Source organism: Salmo trutta, chromosome 13 (assembly GCF_901001165.1).
Source record: "Salmo trutta chromosome 13, fSalTru1.1, whole genome shotgun sequence".
Taxonomy (NCBI): domain Eukaryota; kingdom Metazoa; phylum Chordata; class Actinopteri; order Salmoniformes; family Salmonidae; genus Salmo; species Salmo trutta.
In genome coordinates, this window is record NC_042969.1 from 16,144,301 (window position 1) to 16,168,465 (window position 24,165).

Here is a 24,165-nt window from a genome sequence, read left to right on the forward strand (position 1 = left end):
TTTGGGAGAGGCTTGGGCAAGTTGCTGTGGGGGGTGTAGGGCTGTTGACCAGGGTAGGGGTGGCCAGGTGGAAAGCATGGCCAGCCGTAGAAAAATGCTTATTGAAATTCTCAATTATCATGGATTTATTGGTGGTGACAGTGTTTCCTAGCCTCAGTGCAGTGGGCAGCTGGGAGGAGGTGCTCTTATTCTCCATGGACTTTACAGTGTCCCAGAACCTTTTCAAGTTTGTGCTGCAGGATGCAAATTTCTGTTTGAAAAAGCTAGCCTTTACTTTCCTAACTGTCTGTGTATATTGGTTCCTAACTTCCCTGAAAAGTTGCATATCGCGGGGGCTATTTGATGCTAATGCAGTACACCACAGGATGGTTTTGTGCTGGTCAAGGGCAGTCAGGTCTGGAGTGAACCAAGGGCTATATCTGTTCCTGGTTCAACATTTTTTTGAAAGGGGCATGCTTATTTAAGATTGTGAGGAAAGCACTTTTAAAGAATAACAAGGCATCTTCTACTGATGGAATGAGGTCAATATCCTTCCAGGATACCCGGGCCAGGTCGATTAGAAAGGCCTGCTCGCTGAAGTATTTTAGGGAGCGTCTGACAGTGATGGGGGGTGGTCGTTTGACTACAGACCCATTACAGATGCAAGCAATGAAGCAGTGATCGCTGAGATCCTGGTTGAAGACAGCAGAGGTGTATTTGGAGGGCAGGTTGGTTAGGATGATATCTATGAGGGTGCCTGTGTTTACGGATTTGTGGTTGTTCCTGGTAGGTTCATTGATAATTTATGTGAGATTGAGGGCATCAAGCTTAGATTGTAGGATGGCCGGGGTGTTAAACATGTCCCAGTTTAGGTCACCTAGCAGCATGAGCTCTAAAGATAGATGGGGGGCAATCAATTCACATATGGTGTCCAGGGCACAGCTGGGGGCAGAAGGTGGTCTATAGCAAGCGGCAACAGTGTGAGACTTGTTTCTGGAAAGGTGGATTTTTAAAAAGTAGAAGCTCAAATTGTTTGGGCCCAGACCTGGATAGTAAGACAGAACTCTGCAGTCTAACTCCGCCCCCTTTGGCAGTTCTATCTTGTAGGAAAATGTTATAGTTAGGGATGAACATTTCAGGGTTTTTGGTGGCCTTCCTAAGCCTGGATTCAGACACAGCTAGGACATCCGGGTTGGCAGAGTGTGCTAAAGCAGTGAATAAAACGAAGTTAGGGAGGAGGCTTCTAATGTTAACATGCATGAAATCAAGGCTTTTACGGTTACAGAAGTCAACAAATGAGAGGGCCTGGGGAATGGGAATGGAGCTAGGCACTGCAGGGCCTGGATGAACCTCTACATCACCAGAGGAGGAGTAGGATAAGGGTACGGCTAAGGGCTATAAGAACTGGTCATCTAGTACGTTTGGGAAAGAGAGTAAAATGAGCAGGTTTCTGGGTGCGGTAGAAAAGCTTCAATGTATAATGTACAGACAAAGGTATGGTAGGATGTGAATACAGTTGCGGTAGACCTAGGCATTGAGTGACGATGAGAGAGGTATTTTCTCTAGAGACATCAATTAAACCAGGTGAGGTCACCGCATGTGTGGGAGGTGGGACAAGAGGGTTAGCTGAGGCATATTGAGCAGGGCTGGAAGCTCTACAGTGAAATAAGACAATAATCTCTAACCAAAACAGCAATGGACAAGGCATATTGGCTTTAGGGAGAGGCATGCATAGCCGAGTGATCATAGGGTCCAATGAGTAGCTGGACGGGCTGGAGACACAGTGATTCAGACAGCTAGCAGGTCCGGGGCTAGCAGAAGGGCCTTAGAGGGACGTCGCAACGGAAGAGGTCTGTTGTTGTAGCCCCCTCATACGGTTACGTTGGCAGACCAGTCGTGATGGATCAGCAGGGGTCCGTGTAGCAAAAGGGTCCAGGCCAATTGGCAAAATAGGTATAGTAGCCCAAGAAATTGACTGATGGACCACTTCAGCTAAAAGTCCGGTATTCTCTAGTCAGCTAGCGGGCCACGGCTAGCAGGTTAGCAGATGGGCATTCAGGGGACGTCGCGACGAAGGAGCCAGTTGAAAAAAAACCCTCGGTTAGATTATGTCGGTAGTCCAGTCGTGATGGACCGGCGGGGCTCCGGATCGGCAATAAAAGGGGTCCAGGTCAATTGGCAAAATAGGTATTGTAGCCCAATGAGTGGCTGATGGTCCTCTTCAGCTAGCTGGGAGATGGGCCTAGCACAGGCTAGCTAATTGGTGCTTGCTTTGGGACAGGGACATTAGCCAGGAGAAGCCAATCGGATAGCAGCTAGCTAGCTGCGATGATCCAGGTGAAGAGGTTCAGAGCACATTGGGTGTGGCGGGTTGCAGGAGAGAATGTTGAAGTTGGGGTTAATAAAAATAAATATATGCGAAGAAAAAAGATACATGAAGATATATACCCGAGACAAAAGACGTCTGACTGCTACGGCATCTTGGATATGTGTGTGTGTCTTGACTAATCAGATTCAAAGTAATCAAAGGTCGGGCTTGGAGCATGTCTACAGGAAGCAGAGCACTTTCCTTCCGTTTCGCAAACGGGAAAATAACTCACTTCCGACAGACAGACACAAGCAAACACTCTCTACAGTAAGAGCCTACACCTAAACTTAAGCGATCTGACATGCTGAATCAGTCTGATCAGCTGGAGGCCTATGTGCCCGGTCCCATCTGGCCAGCGAAACGAAGCGTTATAGCCTAAGCCAATTTATTTCTGTTAAGAGAACATTTGAATATTCAAAATTTCTGTCGGCTAAGCTACCTAGACCTTTTTAATCCGAAAATTTGTGACTGGAATTAATCAAATGAACAAGTAGTGATGACATGTGCATTAACACAGTCTAGCCTGTGTAACTTTTTAATTATAGGCTTACACAGGGTTATAATTTTTAAAAATTTGGCACCGCCCATTCCCATCGCTGGGCCTACATGATGCAACCCTGCATATAGCAAGCACTGCCCTGTTAGTTATATTGTCCAATCACAGCTGTCTCTGTGTCTCCCCTGTTAGTCTAGTTTTAAAATAGAATACATATGAACAAATACAAGGTTGCTGCAGTTTGACAGGGTTGTCAAATCAAATTGTATTAGTCACAAATGCCAAATACAACAAGTGTAGACCTTAGAGTGAAATGCTTACTTAGAGCCCCTAACCAACAAGGCAGTTTAAAAACATACGGATAAGAAGAAATAAAAGTAACAAGTAATTAAAGAGCAGCAGTTCATCCTCCCTACAGGGCAATACATTTTTCCAGGAGTTAAAACTGTGACCCAATTAGAAAAACTCTCGTAGACCATATAAAATCGTTTTTTTTTTGCAAAAGATGAATCACTATTTGATACCCTTCACAGAAATTGACTTTAAAGTCAGAAAGGCACTTTCTCATTGGCCAAGTCAACCGTATTTTTTGGTTGCCTGAAAAAAATGGGAAAATAGTTTACACGCAGAACTTAAACAACAGGCAGGATATTATGTTTTACTGGCCTGCTACATCAGACACGCAACTTTTGCAGAGCATGAGCGCGCTGGCTCCACGAGAGGCATGCGCTACTCGAGCATAAAATTATTATTTTCTAGATTTCGACATGAAGCTCACGCCTGACGGGACGTGACACTAGAGACACCATCGCACGGTGAAACAACGGCTTCACAAATGATTTTCAATGGAAGGAAAGTGGGGAGAAGCGGAGTGGGCAGGGACTGTTGGGCGAAGCAAGTATGGGCGAGGGAGCTGAATAGGGCGGGACTAAAGTTGGGGAACATGAACTTTACGCAAACCTTTTCCGACGTTGCTGCACGAGTAACCAATCAAAGATCACCATAGCTTCCAGCCCCCACTAGATTGGCTGACAATGGTTGCGGATACGTAGCCCTACCTTCGCGAGAGCGAAGCTAGAACAGTTAGGTGAGTTACCGCTATATAGTGTATTTCAAATCAAACTTTATCACATGCGCAGAATACAACAAGTGCAGACCTAACCGTGAAATGCTTACTTACAAGCCCTTAACCAACAGTGCAGTTCAAGAAAGAGTTAAGAAAAGATGTACCAAATAAACTAAAGTGAAAAATTATTTTAAAAAGTAACAATAAAGAAGCTATATAAAGGGGGTACCGGTACCGAGTCAACGTGCAGGGGTACAGGTTAGTCGAGGTAATTTGTACATGGAGGTAGGGGTGATGTGACTATGCATAGATAAACAGCAGCAGCGTACAAAACAAATAATCCCGGGACCGTTTGATTAATTGTTCAGCAGTCATGTTTTGGGGGTAGAAGCTGTTAAGGAGCCTTTTGGTCCTAGAATTGGGGCTCCAGTACCGGTTGCTGTGCGGTATCAGAGAAAAACAGTCTATGACTTGTGTGACTGGAGTCTCTGACAATTTTTGGGGCCTTCTTCTTAGTATATAGGTCCTGGATGGCAGGAAGCTTGGCCCCAGTGATGTACTGGGCCGTACTCACTTCCCTCTGTAGTGCCTTACGGTCAGATGCCGAGCAGTTGCCATACCAGGCAATAGGATAAAGTGACAGACAGACAGACAGACAGACAGACAGACAGACAGACAGACAGACAGACAGACAAACGAGTGTGTTAATGGATGGTGTGACCTTTCCCCTCCTCTAGCGAGCCTCCATGCAGAGAGGCTGCTGCTGCCACAGTGCCAGCCCGTCAAAAGCCTCTGACTCTGCCTTGCTGGAGTTGGCTGGGTAATAAGGGAGATGGAGCTGACAAGCAGACAGACAGCACAGTGATCTAGCTTAGAGCCAACACCCTGAGATGACCGTGCTGCAGACAGAACAGAGTAGAGGTGGACTAGTGGACAATATAAATCTCCCTAGCATTTCACACCAGGACGTACAGTACTGTGTCAATCCCACTGGATTAAACAGCAAACTATAACACCTACCTACAACAAACTAAGCCTATAACTTTTTACTATGCCTGAGTGGCACAGCGGTCTAAGGCACTGCATCACACTCAGTGTCACTACAGTCCCTGGTTCAAATCCAGGCTGAATCTTATCCGGCCGTGATTGGGAGTCCCATAGGGCGGTGCACAATTGGCTCAGCAGTGCCGGGGTAGGCTGTCATTGTAAATAAGAATTTGTTCTTAACTGACTTGCCTAGTTAAATACAGGTTAAATAAATAAAAATTACATAATGTAGAAAATCTTTTGCAGGGAAAGAAAACAGGCCAGCATATTTCTCAAAGTAGATCTTGTGCTTTTAGAGTCTGACACAAACATAAATCAACATGTTTTACATAAAGATAGCGTTTTTATTTCATCATGTCATCCTATGGTAAAATAGCAAAGAACATGGGAAAATAGTCTCCAGCTAATCTTATTTTGACAGACACTGGCACACACATATACAGTATTGGGAATGATAAAGTAGGACTAATAGGATCCTTGTGTTTTTAAACCCCACAGGGAACCTCTCTGTCCGGGTGAAAGGTTGCTTGGAGGAATGGGAACAGGAAAGGAAAAAACAACACGAGCTCAGCATTATCGCAGGGTCCCACCCTCTAAGGACACAGAACGGCGGGTGGAAAGCACTGGTTAAACCATTTGTTTAATCCTGACATCAAGCCTGTCATCGGCCATGTTCCAGTCATGAGCTTCAAGCTCCAGTTGAGTCCAGCGCCTCAGAAGACGTTGAATAATGTTGAGAATGAGTTGAAGAAACAGGAAAAACACACTTCTTGATTTCAATCATTAGCATTCAAAAGGTCACTAGCACAGGGTTGTTGTGCTATGCTATGTCACTCGTTGGGGAGGAAACTTCGTCATTGTTTGAACGCTTGAGGCTAATCGACTCACGCTTGAGTAGTGTACAATACCTGTAGGGCAGCTCAGTTCAGAAGGCTGTTTATGTCAAGGAAATTGTATGAATAGCAACGTTAGTTGGAATTATGTGGTCGTAGGAAAATCTCCACTAAAAGTGCTTTTCCGGGGAATTTTGTGTTTATAGGCTATATAAAAAAAATGATAATTCCAATTGAACAATCCATGAGAATAGTATAGTATGTGCAATTTCCTGGACAGTTACTCAATATGGAATGTATAACAAAATCTGTCGTCACCTTATTGGGCAAATGGTTATTTGGCTCGGCTTGTAATATCTAAAAAATAAAGTAGGGCTATAGGGTACAACAAAACAAAATGTAGCTTAAACAATGTCATGGATTTAATGTTTAGTGTTGGCAACACATCCAGTTTGGAAAAAATTAGTTGTTTATCATCACACATGATCTGAAGACAACCCGACATAAGAAATGCATCTGAATGAGTGAACGCACATATAGTTCATGTTAGATAAAAGGTATTTTAGCAACAGTCCAGATTGTTTAATTACCTTAAAAAAACGTAAACTTTACTCCGACTGTGATCCGAATCAATTCACCACTTTATTTCCACAATCCAGGAAGGGAGGACGTAAAAAAAAAGAGATTATAGGCGCGTTTTAGAGCAGACTGATAGCGGGCAAAACAAGTGGCATATAGTTTCTGCGCAATGTTGATGAATGGAGTATAGTAAAGAATTCCAAAGAGAGGTTTCCCGTATCAGGAAGACGTCTTCAGCAATTAACTGTTGTGCGTAAAATAACTTTCATTTAAACTGTAATTAAATATAACAGTTTGAATGCATGTTATAGATCAGAATGAATCACGACAAACTTAACGTACCTCTCTACCCTTTGCAGCAATGTGTCGTCTTGACTCCTTCCCAGTCTACCTCCCCGTCTCTCCTTCCTGTATTCTGAAACTTGACTTTCAGCGTTGGTGGTTAGAAACCTGAAATCCCGGAAGATATGGAACGGTGGTGCGGCAGAGGTACACAAGTTTTCCGCAACAGGTGCACTTCCTCTGCTCTATTTCCCTAATTCTCTGAGAACGGCAGAAGCAGTGCCAATTCATTATTACCAATAGTTTCCACAAGTAAATAATCAAACCCCTTTCAAATAATTTTGTAAATAATGCATTATGTCGAGTACTATTAGATTATGGAAATAATGAGCGTCAAAAATGCACAATTTTATTTCTTTAACCAGGAAAAGCCCATTGAGACCCAGAGTCTCTTTTTCAAGGGAGACCTTGAAGGCAGCAACAATCAATACGTTACAGAATTAAAACATACAACAATACAACAACATGATCCAGCCTAAAAAAAAACATTTACACTTCTCTGTAACAGAGTCTCCCATCAACATTTTAAATTCATTCAGTGACACTAACATATCTAGATGAAGCATGGATTGTAGACTATTCCATGCTTCTGGTGCACAAGAAGAGAAGGCAGTCTTGCCTAATACTGTGAATGTCCTGGGGATTATAAAAGTAGCAACCACCTGGCAGACCAGGTATGGTAACTGCTGGTGGTGAAGGAGACCAGACTACAGAGGCAAAGAGGGAGTTTACCCAAAAGGGCTTTGTAGATAAACACATACAAATGTATCTTTATGCGCATATAAAGTGAGGTCCAACCTACCATTTGGTACAATGTGCAATGGTGGGTGAGTGACTTCGCATTTGTAATAAAGCGCAAGGATGCAAGATAAACAGAGTCCAGTCTCTGTAAGACGGAGGAGGTTGCATGCATATACAACAAGTCACCATAATCAATTACAGAGAGAAAAGGCCTAAGGCAGAGGGCCTATGTCATAGTTGACTGTAACAGAGCTTACATTAGAGGCCTGGGCCCCACCATTATCAACAACTGAACTGGCAGATATGAAGTGCTTGTTAAAAACCCCTACAATATCTGCTTTATCCTTCACTTCATTAGAATCCATCACTAAATGGTCAGGAAGGCTAGAGGCTACATTAGAATCTGACACTGATTTGATTAGCTTCCAGAACTTGGTAGGGTTGTTTAGGTTCTCTGTGACTGCATTTAAATGGAAATATGATTTGGACTTCCTGATCAATCCTGTGCATTTGTTTCTTAACGCTCTGAAGGAGGCCCAGTCAACAGGAGCATTTGTATGTCTAGCTTGAGCCCAAGAGATATTTCTCTTTCTAATTAATTCTGCCAAGTTATCTGAAAACCAGGGATTGTCCCTTCCACCGAATCTAAATTTCTTCACAGGGGCATGCTTATCACAAATCAACACAAATTTCATATAAAAATAGTCCCAGGCAGTGTCAACATCGGGAATCAGACTTACTCTGTCATATTATGGTACAGATCATGTAAGAACGCTTGCTCATCAAACTGTCTAAATTTTCTTTAAAAAATATAACGTGGTTTGGCTTTGGTCATTTTTGTATTTTTAACACAAGCAATTTCACAGTGATTACTGACATAATTACAGAATATCCCAGTCGATGTGTATTTGTGAGGGGTATTCGTTAGAATAATGTCCAATAGTGTTGATTTGTTAGGTGCTCTGGGATTCGGTCTTGTAGGCACATTAATTGAGCAAGATTCAGAGAGTCACACAGATCTTTAAAAGAGTCCGATACAGATGTAAGCATTTCCCAGTTCAAATCTAAAAGAATGAATTCAGAGTCATTTAGCTTGTGCAGGACATCAGAAAGAGAGTTTAGTGCGTCTCCCAAAGCCGAGGGCGGTCTGTAGCAGCTGACTACAGTGATGTGGGAGTCCTTATATATATATGTTCACTTTAACCTCAAGCAATTCAAAATATTTGGCTTTAGTAAATCTAGAGAATTTCAATAGTTAGCTATTAAAGAAAAAAAAACATTTTTGTGTGTGTGATTATACAGTAATATTTAATCCTATGGTTACAATATTAATAAAGACATTTTACAAATGTGTCCCTGGAGAGGCATCATACAGGCTACTGTATTTGGCAAGTCAGTCATTTTTATTTAACTAGGCAAGTCAGTTAAGAACACATTTTTATTTACAATGACAGTCTACCAAAAGGCCTCCTGCGGGGATGGGGCTGGGATAAAAAAATGTTTGTAAGAAATGCAAATATAGGACAAAACACACACAAGAGTGACAACACAACTTAAAGAGAGACCAAAGACAACAACATAGCATGGCAGCAACACATGACAACAGCATGGTAGCAACACAACATGACAACAACATGGCAGCAGCACAAAACATGGAACAAACATTACTGAGCACAGACAACAGCACAAAGTGCAAGAAGGTAGAGACAACAATACATCACACAAAGCAACCAGTCATTGCATGTATAAACATTTGTAAAATCAGTTGTACAACAACCGGTAAACAACAGTTTCATTTTCACATTGTATAAACCATGTTTTTCTTTAAAAAAAAACTCAATTATGATTCATTTAAATTAGTGTGCAACAATTTATTAATAGCCACAAATGGCAGAGTACACCAGATGGACTAGTCCATTTTTAGCCTAGTGGGCCTGTCTAATTTGGGGTTTTAGCTCAAAATTCTCATTATCTTGCTAATAATGGGGGCCTCAAGGGGGGGAAAAAAATGGGCCAGTGTGTTAGAAAGGGGCGATTTTTGGTCCCAGTCCGCCACTGGTACGACTACACAAATAAGAGTCATGCTACAGTCTTTTGTCTCCTCATAGTGGCCTGCATTCTAAGAATAGTACTATATGGTGAATGTGGGGTGTGTATGACTTGACATGCTCAATGTGCTGGACGCCAGTCCTGCATGGTCCCCCAGTGATGTCCTGCAGTAGAGAGGCAATGTGGATGGCTGTGTCCTTTGTCCAGGCACCCCAAACTTCTCTGTCACTCCCCTTGGGAGACACCTCTTTTTGGTCTCCTCCAGAAATGTCCACTCTCTCCATGACAGGAACAGAGGAAGTGTCACAGTCTGTAATATGATGTGGTGCGGTAACATTCTGGTGAATATGCAACATGCCACCGGTCCTTTTCCTCAGTAGTCGACAGGCAACAGGCCAGCCATCCGCAGAGCTGGGTATAAGACCCAAATTCACCCGGTCAGTCAGGTTACACAATGGGAGCTGGAAAAAACACCCAAAACGATTATTCTCAGATCACATAAACTGGTTGATTTCTGATCTCCAGTATAAAGATGTTGTTCCTTACTTGCCGGTTGTCTCTGTTGTGGTTGGTGCAGTGATGCCACACTCCATTTAACTCCCAAGTTTCTCTGCAGGGCTTCCACGGCATCTGGGTTCCACTCACAAGCATGAACATGGCTAGCCCCCGCATGCACTAAGAATGGGATAGTGAAGTAGCCAATACCTAATAAAAAATAACAATATAAGGAATAACAATGTAATCCTATAGTGCTAAATTATGCATAGATTATGAATCTTTTCTGTAGTTCATGGACAATATACACAGATATATACAAGATGTATTTTCTTACCTGCATATAAATCCACCAGTCTCCCCACTGCAGTTGAATGAGGCAACCCTGAGCTTCTCTGTGATGTTGCCAGCAGAGAACATGCACCTGGTCACATCAAACTCATCCTTCAAAGAAAGTTGTAAACCATGACAAAACAATTGGACAAGGAGTACATAACATGCAACTATTCCCTTGAGACTACAAAGTAACACTTCTGGTACCATTTATTTTTTAAAGAATACTGGTAGTAATGTAGTAATGTCATTGAAAGGGTTAAAGGAGTCATTACCTGATATTGTTGTCTACATGTGTCACCCAGCTGTGCTTTCCAACTTCTGAATCCATCCTTGGAGATTCAAGCTATCTTTGCCAAATGTTCTGCACCCAGTGCTTGGGCCACTGCTGGCCACAAATCTGGACCTGTAACAGATGCATTGGAATAAACACACACTAAACCCACACAGAACATAAAATTAGGCCTGTATCAATATGATCTACAGATAACAGTTTGTATGCTGTACTATAGCATACCTGTTTTCTTCCATACTGGCTGAGAAAAAGTGTTTTTCCCCTAAGAGCACCAAGTCTCCGTGGCGCTGGCAACTGTGATGCATATCGTCTCAGATCCTCAGTCCATCTCTCACCATGGGATCCTAGTAGGTCCTATAAGACATTTACCAGCTTGTCACTGCTTGAGATCCTCCTCTCTCTCTTTGACAGCAGAGGAGCCTGTTGAATAGAGAAAAGCAGAACAATTACAGCAAATTGTTAGATTTCAATCCAAAAAGTCAATGAAGCTAGAGATCAGTAGATGATTATGACTATGCATATGGTTGTTCCATTTGATTTTCAGTTGAACAAAACTTTCCATACATATTTGCCTATGGTGGAAGTGGTCAGTAAGTGACTTTTTGAACCTGAATCCCAACACATTCAGGAGATAAAGGTGCCCAAAGTTGACCCATTTTGCATACACCACCATACGATGAGAAATCCATGTCTGCATCACTGGAAAAGATAAAACGGTTGAGTTGAAAAAAATGTTTTTTAATAAGAATTGTAATTTAACCTTTAAGGTCAAACTCAGATTCGTTTTCATCTTCCGCATTTCTTGTAGCTTAGACCCTATTTTACATAATCTGAGGTGTTTGTCTTGTGACCGCCATCGGATAAGACACAACATACATATTATATAAGATAAGAAAGAGTATGGAAAGTTTGTTGAAATCAAAAGAAGTGTGGTCAAAAAGTGCTAAAAACAAAAATGGAACCACCCATACATATTGGACATTGTCAGAAAGGAAGTAATAGGTTTTACTGGCTGGTGTGTTTACGGATATATTCAAATCGCTCCCCAGTCTGCTGTCCCCACATGCTTCAAGATGGCCACCATTGTTCCTGTACCCAGGAAGGCAAAGGTAACTGAACTACAGTTGAAGTCGGAAGTTCACATACACCTTAGCCAAATAAATGTAATCTCAGTTTTTCACAATTCCTGACATTTAATCCTAGTAAAAATTCAGTTTTAGGTCAGTTAGGATCAACGCTTTATTTTAAGAATGTGAAATGTCAGAATAATAGTAGAAAGAAAGATTTATTTCAGCTTCTATTTCTTTCATCACATTCCCAGTGGGTCAGAAGTTTACATACACTCAATTAGTATTTGGTAACATTGCCTTTAAATTGATTAACTTGGGTCAAACATTTCGGGTAGCCTTTCACAAGCGTCCCACAATAAGTTGGGTGAAATTTGGCCCATTCCTCCTGACAGAGCTGGTGTAACTGAGTCGGGTTTGTAGGCCTCCTTGCTCGCACACGCTTTTTCAGTTCTGCCCACAAATTTTCTATAGGATTGAGGTCAGTGCTTTGCGATGGTCACTCCAATACCTTGACTTTGTTGTCCTTAAGCCATTTTGCCGCAACTTTGGAAGTATGCTTGGGGTCATTGTCCGTTTGGAAGACCCATTTGCGACCAATCTTTAGCTTCCTGACTGATGTCTTGAGATGTTGCTTCAACATATTCACATAATATTCACATATCTCCAAAAAGTACGATCTTTGTCTCCATGTGCAGTTGCAAACCGTAGTCTGGCTTTTTTATGGCGGTTTTGGAGCAGTGGCTTCTTCCTTGCTGAGCGGCCTTTCAGGTTATGTCGATATAGGACTTGTTTTACTGTGGATATAGATACTGTTGTACCAGTTTCCTCCAGCATCTTCACAAGGTCTGCTGTTGTTCTGGGATTGATTTGCACTTTTCGCACCAAAGTACGTTCATCCCTAGGAGACAGAACGCATCTCCTTCCTGAGCGGTATGACAGCTGCGTGGTCCCATGGTGTTTATACTTGCGTACTGTTGTTTGTACAGATGAGCGTGGTACCTTCAGGCGTTTGGAAATTGCTCCCAAGGATGAACCAGACTTGTGGAGGTCTACAATTTGTTTTCTGAGGTCTTGGCTGATTTCTTTTGATTTTCCCATGATGTCAAGCAAAGAGGCACTGAGTTTGAAGGTAGGCCTTGAAATACATCCACAGGTACACCTCCAATTGACTCAAATGATGTCAATTAGCCTATCAGAAGCTTCTAAAGCCATGACATCATTTTCTGGAATTTTCCAAGCTGTTTAAAGGCACAGTCAACTTAGTGTATGTAAACTTCTGACCCACTGGAATTGTGATACAGTGAATTGTAAGTGAAATAATCTGTCTGTAAACAATTGTTGGAAAAATGACTTGTGTCATGCACAAAGTAGATGTCCTAACCGACTTGCCAAAACTATAGTTTGTTAACAGGAAATTTGTGGAGTGGTTGAAAAAACGAATTTTAATGACTCCAACCTAAGTGTGTGTAAACTTCCGACTTCAACTGTAAATGACTACTGCCCCGTAGCACTCACTTCTGTCATCATGAAGTGCTTTGAGAGACTAGTCAAGGATCATATCACCTCCACCTTACTAGCCACCCTAGACCCACTTCAGTTTGCATACTGCCCTAACAGGTCCACAGACGATGCAATCGCCATCACACTGCCCTATCCCATCTGGATAAGAGGAATACCTATGTAAGAATGCTGTTCACTGACTACAGCTCAGCATTCAACACCATAGTACCCTCCAAGCTCATCATCAAGCTGGAGGCCCTGGGTCTCAACCCCACTCTGTGCAATTGAGTCCAGGACTTCCTGACAGGCCGCCACCAGATGGTGAAGGTAGGAAACAACATCTCCACCTCGCTGACCCTCAACAATGGGGCCCCACAAGGGTGCGTGCTCAGCCCCCTCCTGTACTCCCTGTTCACCCACGACTGCATGGCCATGCACGCCTCCAACTCAATCAAGTTTGCAGACGACACAACAGTAGTTGGCTTGATTACCAACAACGGCGAGACAGCCTACAGGGAGGAGGTGAGGGCACTCGGAGTGTTGTGTCAGAAAAACAACCTCTCACTCAACGTCAACAAAACAAAGGAGATGATCGTGGACTTCAGGAAACAGCAGAGGGAGCACCCCCCTATCCACATCGAAGGGACAGCAGTGGAGAAAGTGGAAAGTTTTAAGTTCCTCGGTGTACACATCAATGACAAACTTAAATGGTCCACCCACACAGACAGTGTGGTGAAGAAGGCGCAACAGCGCCTCTTCAACCTCAGGAGGCTGAAGAAATTTGGCTTGTCACCTAAAACCCTGACTAACTTCTACAGATCCACATCCTGTCGAGAGAGCATCCTGTCAGGCTGTATCATAGCCTGGTACGGCAACTGCTCTGCCCTCAACCGCAAGGCTCTCCAGAGGGTGGTGCGGTCTGCACAACGCATCACCGGGGGCAAACTACCTGCCCTCCATGACACCTATAGCACCCGATGTCACAGGAAGGCAAAAAAGATTATCAAAGACAACAACCACTGGAGCCACTGCCTGCTGCCTACATAGAGACCCAATCACTGGCCACTTTAACAAATGGATCACTAGTCACTTTAAACAATGCCACTTTAATAATGTTTACATATCTTACATTACTCATAGTATATAATACAGTATATGCCTTTGATATCTAGTTGCACCTTTCCTATGCCGCTCATCCATATATTTAAATGTAAATATCTCATTCACCCCTTTTAGATTTGTGTGTATTACGTAGTTGTTGGGGAATTGTTAGATTACTTGTTAGATATTTCTGCACTGTTGGAACCTGAAGCACAAGCATTTCACTACACTCGTATTAACATCTGCTAAACATGTGTATGTGACCCACATAATTTGATTTGATTACTCCGCCCAAAATCTGAGTAAAGTAACATGTCGGAAACAAAATGTCACAATCCGGATAGAAACAGCGAATGTCAGTAAACGTTGCAAATGTAAACAACAAAAATATTCTAGACAAGGTGGGATATTTTTTGTCGGTAAAATTAGGTATGCGAGAAATGGCGGTGGAAAGCCTTTATGCACAACTATTTATATAATAATAATATCGAAGTAAACTTGGAGTTACCAATGATATGTTGTGCGGTCCTCCCAGGAACTCAGGAAAGCATGCAGTTTATTAGGCTACAGATTAAATATGTTGTGATGAACTTCACAGGGTGGTGAACAATGATGAGCTTGATGCATCTTTTCAATAAATATCGTGTGTCTTATTCTGGTGACATTATGATCGACGCTTGGCTGCCGTTTGACAAATAAAACGTGTATTTATTCCGCGCCCACAACGTGTGTGGTTTAGACCCAGTGGCCTGGCGCCCCCTAGAGGAGAATATAGCAAAGCCGTACAGGCTCCAAGATCTGGTATATTTCAACATGTCAATCAAAAAAGCTAAACTCACCTTTGACCCTATCATCACGCAAATGCTTACAGTATGGCGTTCAATGGGGAACAATTGCAAATATATTATTAATCACCCCCATATTATTTATTTTATTTATTTTTAATCCCAGCCCCTGTCCCCGCAGGAGGCCTTTTGGTCATTGTAAATAAGAATTTGTTTTTAACTGACTTGCCTAGTTAAATAAAGGTTCAATAAAAAAAAAATATGCCATCGTTTAATAATGACAGTCTCATTTTGGGTGGCCAGCCTATATGTTTTCCAGCTTGGAGTGAGGGGGGAATTCATACTCTCTCTGACATTGTGGAGAGTTGAAACCTACATGCGTTCCAAGACGTGAAAAAGCAATACGATCTGCCTGGTTTTCATTTTATTTGCAGCTTCGTTCTGCTCCAAGTGCTTATGGAGTACGTTGGGGATCTGATCATCTCATCCTATACACAAAATAATAATAGCTAGTGTAAGGGCAGTCTCCAAATTATATATATCAATCAAATGTATTTATATAGCCATTTTTACATCAGCCGATGTCACAAAGTGCTATACAGAAACCCAGCCTAAAACCCCAAACAGCAAGCAATGCAGATGTAGAAGCACAGTGGCTAGGAAAAACTCCCTAGAAAGGCAGGGAACCTAGGAGGAAACCTAGAGAGGAACCAGGCTCTGAGAGGAGGCCAGTCTTCTTCTGGCTGTGCCGGGTGGAGATTATAACAGTACATGACCAAGATGTTCAAACGTTCATGGATGACCAGCAGGGTCAAATAATAATAATCACAGTAGCTGTAGAGGGTGCAACGGTCAGCACCTCAGGAGTAAATGTTCAGTTGGCTTTTCATAGCCGATCATTCAGAGTTAGAGACAGCTGGTGCGGTAGAGAGAGAGAGAGAGAGAGAGAGAGTCGAAAACAGGTGAACCGGTGAACAGGACGCGCTACCTTGTCCCGAACGTGCTGTTTTCGACTGGTATATATTCCTATTCCTACTCAAACCAACATATTACCAATCTATTAAAAATGGAACAAAGATATACCAGCAGTAGATATTAACTGGAGTACTGTCTGGTCCAACATCATATTCTCATCAGAAACCCAAATGACTCACTACAATTTTGCCCACATGAGTTATGCGACTCCTAAACAACTTTTCCAGATAAACATAAACTCAACCCCTGTCTGTATGCTCTGCCCCCAGGGTACTCCTGGCACATTTGTGTGACTAAACTGCATATTTAAGAGTGGCCTTTTACTGTCTCAAGCGCAAGGTGCACCTGTGTAATAATCATGCTGTTTAATCAGCATGTTGATATGCCACAGCCTGTCAGATGGATGGATTATCTTGGCAAACAAGAAATGCTCACTAACAGGGATGTAAACACAATTGCACACAATTTGAGAGAAATAAGCTTTTTGTGCATATTGGGGGGGGGGGGGGTAAATGTCTCTTGGTTTATGTTTTGTTTGTTTGTCAAACAAAAAAATAATAACTTGATCACAAAAACAACCAAAAATGTTGCTCTTTTGTCCATAATAATTTCATCATGTAAGCTACAACTGCACTGTATACCGAGAAAAAAACATCAGTAGAGTTGAAAATGCGATGGAAACCCATTTAACTTCTAGTTTTTTTATTCGCTACATGGGAATTTAACTCGCAACAATTATTGTTATGTGCACTACGTCACCAAGCAAAGCCTTTTTCCGCAATAAATGTCAGTTTGATGCAAACACCCCTCTGGTGGGAGAATATATTGTTTTATGCAGATTTTAGAATATTTGCATGAAAATCTGTCGCCAAGTGGATGGAAACCTAGACACTGTTACCTAGCTAATGAGAGACTGTCGAATTTGGTCAAACAAAAAAAACTTTATAATTTGCTACGTGAGGCTTATTTGATTGAATAGAAGTTTTGTAATGGTTAGGTTGTTACAAATGCACAGACATAAGTGGACGCACGTGGCATTTTGGCAACTTACCTGAAAACGACTTGATATTGGAGTTTTGCCTGTTGTCATAGAGATAGATAGAGGTCTCATCATGGATATCCAATAAGACGTTTCAGCATGGACATTGTCATCAAGGGCTTCCACCATTTTAAAGTAGTCAACTGGGTGGGGATTCCTATGAATTGGGAGCAATCAGCCAATGAAGAAGAAAATGTACTACTTTAAAATGGAGACAGCCTCAATGGCTCTGCCCATGCTGTCACAGACACTATAATTGTACAGATACAAAGATGAGTATCTATCTATCTATCTATCTATCTATATATATATATATATATATATATATATATATATATATATATATAGCTGGCATACATATGCCCTCTCTTTGGCTAGAATGGTCCCACCTGATTTCGCTTCCTCCCACCTGCCTTCCATCTTTGAGGACATGTACTTCCATTGTTAGAGCGGTCACTCTAATACAGGGATGGGAAACTTTGATGTGTGTGGGGGCCACCAAAAACGAAACTCATCATGAGGGGCTCGTGGGTCTGCGTACAACTAACATGGGCTAATTGAGTGACTGCTGATGCGCAACCAAATTTCGAAATTACACCTTGTATATTCTATTATTCTAACTCTCAATAGTAAGTTGATACTCAACTGAGTTCCTAAAAAAATAACACACTTTCATTTTTTGGTCTGCTGTCCTACAATAGGGGGCCAAATGCCCAGTTGCACATCCCTGCTCTAACATCTTGTCAATATAATAGACAATCTTTGACATTGTGCATCCTCCTCATAGCTGCCATTACCTGGATCCTCACAGTTTCCCATGTGCTGCCAGTGGTACACTATGTTTTGGAGACTTTGGAGATCAAGCTGGGGTAGGCAGAATGGTATGATTGGCAGGGTCACTGTCCCAGCAGAGTGTTTTTGCATGCAGGTTCAGGACACCTTGTGCCTGCAAATGTTTCCTTTGTAAAGGTCATTACACAGAAAATACATAGTTAGCAACAGAAGAGGCAGGAAAACAAGCCATCCAGTCAAGACATGCAAATAGAAAGTAGGCTAGCTAGCCAGCTTCCAGAAATTGGGAACAGCTAGCTTCCAGAAATTGGGAATAGATAGCTTCCAGAAATTTGGAATAGCTAGGTAGCTAACTGCACTGTTGTGCATGACGTTGTAGCACCCTCAGAGATGGTTAGTGGTGGAAAACGTACACAATTGTCATACTTGAGTAAAAGTTAAGATACCTTAATAGAAAATGACTCATAAAAGTGAGTCACCCAGTAAAATACTACTTGAGTAAAAGTATTTGGTTTTAAATACACTTAAGTATCAAAAGTAAATGTAATTGCTAAAATATACTTAAGTATCAAAAGTAAAATATTATAATTTCAAATTCTTTATATAAAGCAAACCAGACGGCATCATTTTCTGGTTATTTTGAGAGAAAAAAACGACTTAAGTAGTACTTTAAAGTATTTTTACTTAAGTACTTTACACCACTGGAGATGGTGTACCACCCATTTTTCCCCAGAGATATCACAAAACATGAAAATAACGATGCAGGAGCAAGTTGAATATGGTGACTGTTTTCCTTAGCCCTTTCCAGCTTGTGGTGACCATTTTTGGCGTGTCAAACGCTAACGAAAAAGAAGGAACCGGAAGTGGTGGGAAAACGTCACTCTTCTGCTCTTTCTAGCGTTCAACATGGCTCCCAAGGTAGACTAACTGGACACTTTAGCCAGCTACAACATGAGCTAACGAGCTGTTGCCAGTTTTACCTTTTTATCGTTTGGAATTAGTGTATACGTTTGATTAGCTAGCTAGTATGCAGGAACGTAACCCGTGTAAATAACTTACTCAACCGACAGATAAGGTGAAATAATGGAATCTCAAGGAATAGAACAGATGTTTGACTTCCAGCGGTAAGAACAAGATGTGTTGTTGTCAAGACAAGTATCTAACGTTAGCTAACTAGCAGCTAGCTAAATTAGCTTATCAGTACTCCCATAGCAAACATTTTCCATAGTCTTGGCTGATCATAATCGGCTCTGGCTAGTAGCTAGCTAGGTCACAGTCTTCTTGCCTTCCATTTAGCTTGTTAGGTAGCAAAATTAGCCCAAAATATATCAGTATTGTTATGAACGACGTTAGTTAGCTGGTATCTTGATTAGTATCAATAAGTAACATTAGTTTGCTAGCTAGTAGCCATCTAAGCAACATGATGCAGCTGTTATTCTTAACACGTTTAGCCAACTGACATTAGCTGTTTTATAATCTTGCTAATTTTTAATCTGTCCGATTGGACTCGGAATATTCTGCCTGACCATGACCACACTGAAAATCTGTGTTTTAAACAGGTTGCCAAACGATGGACTGGTCCTGTTGCTGGTATTGCTTTACTCTCCAGTTGGCCTGTGTTTGATGTTACTACGAATCTTCGTAGGTGCACATGTGTTTTTGGTGAGCTGTGCACTCCCAGACAGTCTTGCTAGAAGGTAAGGGTAGTTATGCATTATTGACTAACAGTTGAAGGTTGACTCAGCAATATAATGTCATCATACACCTTGGGCTGACTTCCTGCTTATAATAAAACCAACATCTGACTAGACTGCAACAATTGGCTTCTCCCAATATGGGAAGAAGAGTGCACATTTGGAGGAGCCAATTGTGGGAAGTATTGGCAGATTTGGAATAGTTTTTTTAAAATGTAACCTTTATTTAACTAGGCAAGTCAGTTAAGAAAAAAATCTTATTTACAATGACGGCCTACCGGGGAACAGTGGGTTAACTGCCTTGTTCAGGGGCAGAACGACAGATGTCAGCTCGGGGATTCGATCCAGCAACCTTTCAGTTACTGGTCCAACGCTCCAACCACTAGGCTACCTGCCGCCTTAGAGTTCATGTAGTATTTCTCAGTTTGAAAACATATTCTCCTGTTTCGTGCTTACGGAATATAACTCAAAGCTTTCTTCCTGTTCCAGATTCATTGTGAGAGTAATGTCCTCAGTCCTTGGTATGCACGTGAGACAGAACAGCCTGCGTTTAAGAGACAAAAGCACAAAATTGTACATTTGCAATCACGTGACCCAGTTTGACCACAACATTGTCAATCTTCTGACCTCGTGCAATACAGTGAGTATTTTGGTTGATGAAGTGAAGCTATTTATAGTGTTGCATTTTGAGCTCCTGGAGTTGTGCTTGCCCAACCGAACAAAGATCTCTTTGTCTAGAGATGCAGCTGCATTGACTCAACCGTTGGCCATCAACCAGTGTTTATATATTTTGACCATGTCATGTGACCTGTGCTCCTCTGCTCAGCCCATGCTGGAGGACTCTGCGGGCTTCGTGTGTTGGGCCAGAGGCTTTATGGAGCTGGGTGCCATATCGGGCCAGGATGAGATGGAGTCCCTCAGGAGATACTGCTCCTCTCCAGGAACTCTGCCCCTGCTCCTCTTCCCTGAGGAGGACACAACCAATGGGCGCGCTGGCCTGCTCAAGTTCAGGTGAGCCACAATACACTGCATTTTTCCTGTCCTCAAGAGTATTGAGTTCTGTCTGTCACTCTATTTGTTTTTGAAGTTGGTTTCTTAAAACCAAGAGTATCACTGCTAGAGGTCGACCGATTAATCGGAATGGACGATTAATTAGGGCCGATTTCAAGTTTTCATAACAATCGGAAATCGGTATTTTTGGATATTATAATTTATTTATTTTTTAGACCTTTATTTAACTAGGCAAGTCAGTTAAGAACACATTCTTATTTTCAATGACGGCCTAGGAACGGTGGGTTAACTGCCTTGTTCAGGGGCAGAAGGACAGATTTTTACCTTGTCAGCTCAGGGATTCAATCTTGCAACCTTACGGTTAACTAGTCTAACGCTCTAACCACCTGCTTTACATTGCACTCCACGAGGTTACGCGAATGCAGTAAGAAGCTAAGGTAAGTTGCTAGCTAGCATTAAACTTATCTTATAAAAAACAATCAATCATAATCACTAGTTAACTACACATGGTTGATGATATTACTAGTTTATCTAGCCTGTCCTGCGTTGCATATAATCGCTTAGGTACACGTTGCTCCAACCATAAACATCAATGCCTTTCTTAAAATCAATACACAAGTATATATTTTTAAACCTGCATATTTAGTTAATATTGCCTGCTAACATGAATTTCTTTTAACTAGGGAAAATGTGTCACTTCTCTTGCAAACAGAGTCAGGGTATATGCAGCAGTTTGGGCCGCCTGGCTCGTTGCGAACTGTGAAGACTATTTCTTCCTAACAAAGACAGCCGACTTCGCCAAACAGGGATGATTTAACAAAAGCGCATTTGCGAAAAAAGCACAATCGTTGCACGACTGTACCTAACCATAAACATCAATGCCTTTCTTAAAATAAATACACGGAAGTATATATTTTTAAACCTGCATATTTAGCTAAAAGAAATCCAGGTTAGCAGGCAATATTAACCAGGTGAAATGGTGTCATTTTGCGTTCATTGCACGCAGTCAGGGTATATGCAACAGTTTGGGCCGCCTGGCTCGTTGCGAACTAATTTGCCAGAATTTGACATTTACATTTAAGTCATTTAGCAGACGCTCTTATCCAGAGCGACTTACAAATTGGTACATTCACCTTATGATAGCCAGTGGAACAGCCACTTTACAATAGTGCATCTAAATCTTTTAGGGGGGGGTTAGAAGGATCACTTTATCCTATCCCAGGTATTCCTTAAAGAGGTGGGGTTTCAGGTGTCTCCGGAAGGTGGTGATTGATTTTACGTAATTATGACATAACACTGAAGGTTGTGCAATGTAACAGGAATAACGTTTTGTTTTCGAGATGATAGTTTCCGGATTCGACTATATTAATGACCTACGGCTCGTGTTTCTGTGTGTTATTATGTTATAATTAAGTCTATGATTTGATAGAGCAGTCTGACTGAGCGATGGTAGGCACCAGCAGGCTTGTAAGCGTTCATTCAAAAAAGCACTTTCGTGCGTTTTGCCAGCAGCCCTTCGCAATGCATTGCGCTGTTTATGACTTCAAGCCTGTCAACTCCCAAGATTAGGCTGGTGTAACCGATATGAAATGGCTAGCTAGTTAGCCGGGTGCGCGCTAATAGCGTTTCAAACGTCACTCGCTCTGAGACTTGGAGTAGTTTTTTCCCTTCCTCTACATGGGTAACGCTGCTTCGAGGGTGGCTGTTGTCGATGTGTTCCTGGTTCGAGCCCAGGTAGGAGCGAGGAGAGGGACGGAAGCTATATTGCTACACTGGCAATACTAAAGTGCCTATAAGAACATCCAATAGTCAAAGGTATATGAAATACAAATTGTATAGAGAGAAATAGTCCTATAATAACTACAACCTAAAACATCTTACCTGGGAATATTGAAGACTCATGTTAAAAGGAACCACCAGCTTTCATATGTTCTCATGTTCTGAGCAAGGAACTTAAACGTTAGCTTTTTTACATGGCACATATTGCACTTTTACTTTCTTCTCCAACACTTTGTTTTTGCATTATTTAAACCAAATTGAACATGTTTCATTATTTATTTGAGGCTAAATTGATTTTATTGATGTATTATATTAAGTTAAAATAAGTGTTCATTCAGTATTGTTGTAAATGTCATTATTACAAATAAATAAATAAAATAAAAAAAAATCGTCTGATTAATCGGCATCGGCCTTTTTTCGGTCCTCCAATAATCGGTATCGGCGTTGAAAAATCATAATCGGTCGATGCTTAAAGCATCATGTGCATATCAGTGCTTTCTATGGGGTTTATCCTATGCTTAAGACAAAGATTCTTTGTTTTTGATTATATCTGCCCTCTTTGTATAGGGGAGAGTGGGGTAAGTTGAGCCAAAGGGTTAGTTGAGCCACCCTTTGTTTCTAGGAAACCATACACAAAATGAATAATGTGACCAAATATTTAGGAAGAGGTCATTTCATTGAGTCTGTGAAGGAAGAAGCCACATGGGAAAAGTGGTAAGCAAGTTTGGTCCAAAAAACAGATTTTCATGAAGTCCAATTAATTTAAGTTATAGGTTTCATGATGCTTGTGTTTAAGTGATTGATGTTAACGGTTAACTGTTAATTCAGGGTTTCCCAAACTCGGTCCTCTGGACCCCAAGGGGTGCACATTTTGGTTTTTGCCCTACCACTACACAGCTGATTCAAATAATCAACTAATCATCAAGCTTTGATGATGTGAATCAGCTGTGTAGTGTTAGCACAAACAACTAAACATGAACCCCATGGGGTCCCAAAGATCAAGTTTGGGAAACGCTGTGTTCATTGGTTAGCCGCCGAAAATACATTTGACCGGTCATGCTTATCGGTCTATAGGTGCATTTGCATTATTTAGTGGAATTAAATCGCCGTGTGTATTTTCATTAGTGGAATTAAATCGGCGTGTGTTTTCGTTAGTCATCATGTATGTTATTTATCACATGCGTACAGAGCCTATTTTGAAGAGCGGAATAGCCTACCATCTGTCAGACAGCACGAGAGTAGCTCCTCATAAAGCCTGTAGACTACTGGAGTGAAACGTGCTTTTGGAAGCCCAGTCATTGTGCAACAAATGACTATTCTAAATGCAATCGCAATTTAACTGTTTTGATGGTCACGATTTAAAGAGCTAGTTTTATTTCTCAATCTCAACTCGTAATTAAAGCACGTCTCCCATTTGCCATTCGAGTGCAAAGGCTATAGTCAACAGTAGGCAGGCTATCAGCGCGTCAGCCACCACTTTGTATTGTGAGCTTGAGGCAGTACAATGTATTGTGAGCTTGAGGCAGTATAATTGTTTAAAACCGGAAAGTTTTACTTTACTGTAAATGAGGCATGTCTTACCTTGCTTCAAATTAGCCTAGTGAAAATCCAACCGTAGAAACGTGGAGGCAATTATTTAATAGAATTCCTCATGCCATAAACCAGCATTTCTCTCCTGTTGGTTTTCATATCAACTTTCCTTCATTCTCCGGAACCAAAGGAACAGTCCTAGTCATATTAGCAACTCATCCTAGTTGTTGCTATTAGATTCTCTCCTTTCTAAATTTGTAGCCAAG

The 24,165-nt window shown here is 41.6% G+C and overlaps 3 protein-coding genes across 8 annotated transcripts in view; 1 reads left to right on the forward strand and 2 right to left on the reverse strand.

The window, feature by feature from the left end:
* sytl4 (synaptotagmin-like 4) overlaps positions 1–6,795 on the reverse strand; it is a 19,498-nt gene extending 12,703 nt beyond the window's left edge. For 4 of the 6 annotated variants that reach the window (XM_029771137.1, XM_029771135.1, XM_029771131.1 and 1 more), the window contains exon 1: positions 6,711–6,795. The gene's annotated coding sequence lies outside the window, so the exon portion shown is untranslated. Of the gene's footprint in view, positions 1–6,379; positions 6,691–6,710 lie in introns of those variants that run through there. The other 2 variants (XM_029771134.1, XM_029771133.1) reach the window with 2 other exon arrangements.
* Positions 6,796–8,737: 1,942 nt separating this feature from the next.
* On the reverse strand, positions 8,738–15,148 carry tyw2 (tRNA wybutosine-synthesizing protein 2). Its single transcript, XM_029770576.1, is given in 7 exon segments — positions 8,738–9,961; positions 10,047–10,100; positions 10,102–10,205; positions 10,333–10,352; positions 10,354–10,439; positions 10,993–11,043; positions 15,134–15,148. Coding segments are annotated over 7 exon segments (738 nt in total). The 3' UTR covers positions 8,738–9,553.
* Positions 15,149–18,761: 3,613 nt separating this feature from the next.
* The window catches only part of LOC115205315 (ancient ubiquitous protein 1), a 16,966-nt gene continuing 11,562 nt past the window's right edge, over positions 18,762–24,165 (forward strand). Inside the window, exons 1-4 of the mRNA XM_029771140.1 lie at positions 18,762–19,009; positions 19,445–19,582; positions 20,069–20,219; positions 20,406–20,590. Of these exons, the coding sequence (XP_029627000.1) occupies positions 18,969–19,009; positions 19,445–19,582; positions 20,069–20,219; positions 20,406–20,590 (515 nt within the window). The 5' untranslated portion in view covers positions 18,762–18,968. The remainder of the gene's footprint in view (positions 19,010–19,444; positions 19,583–20,068; positions 20,220–20,405; positions 20,591–24,165) is intronic.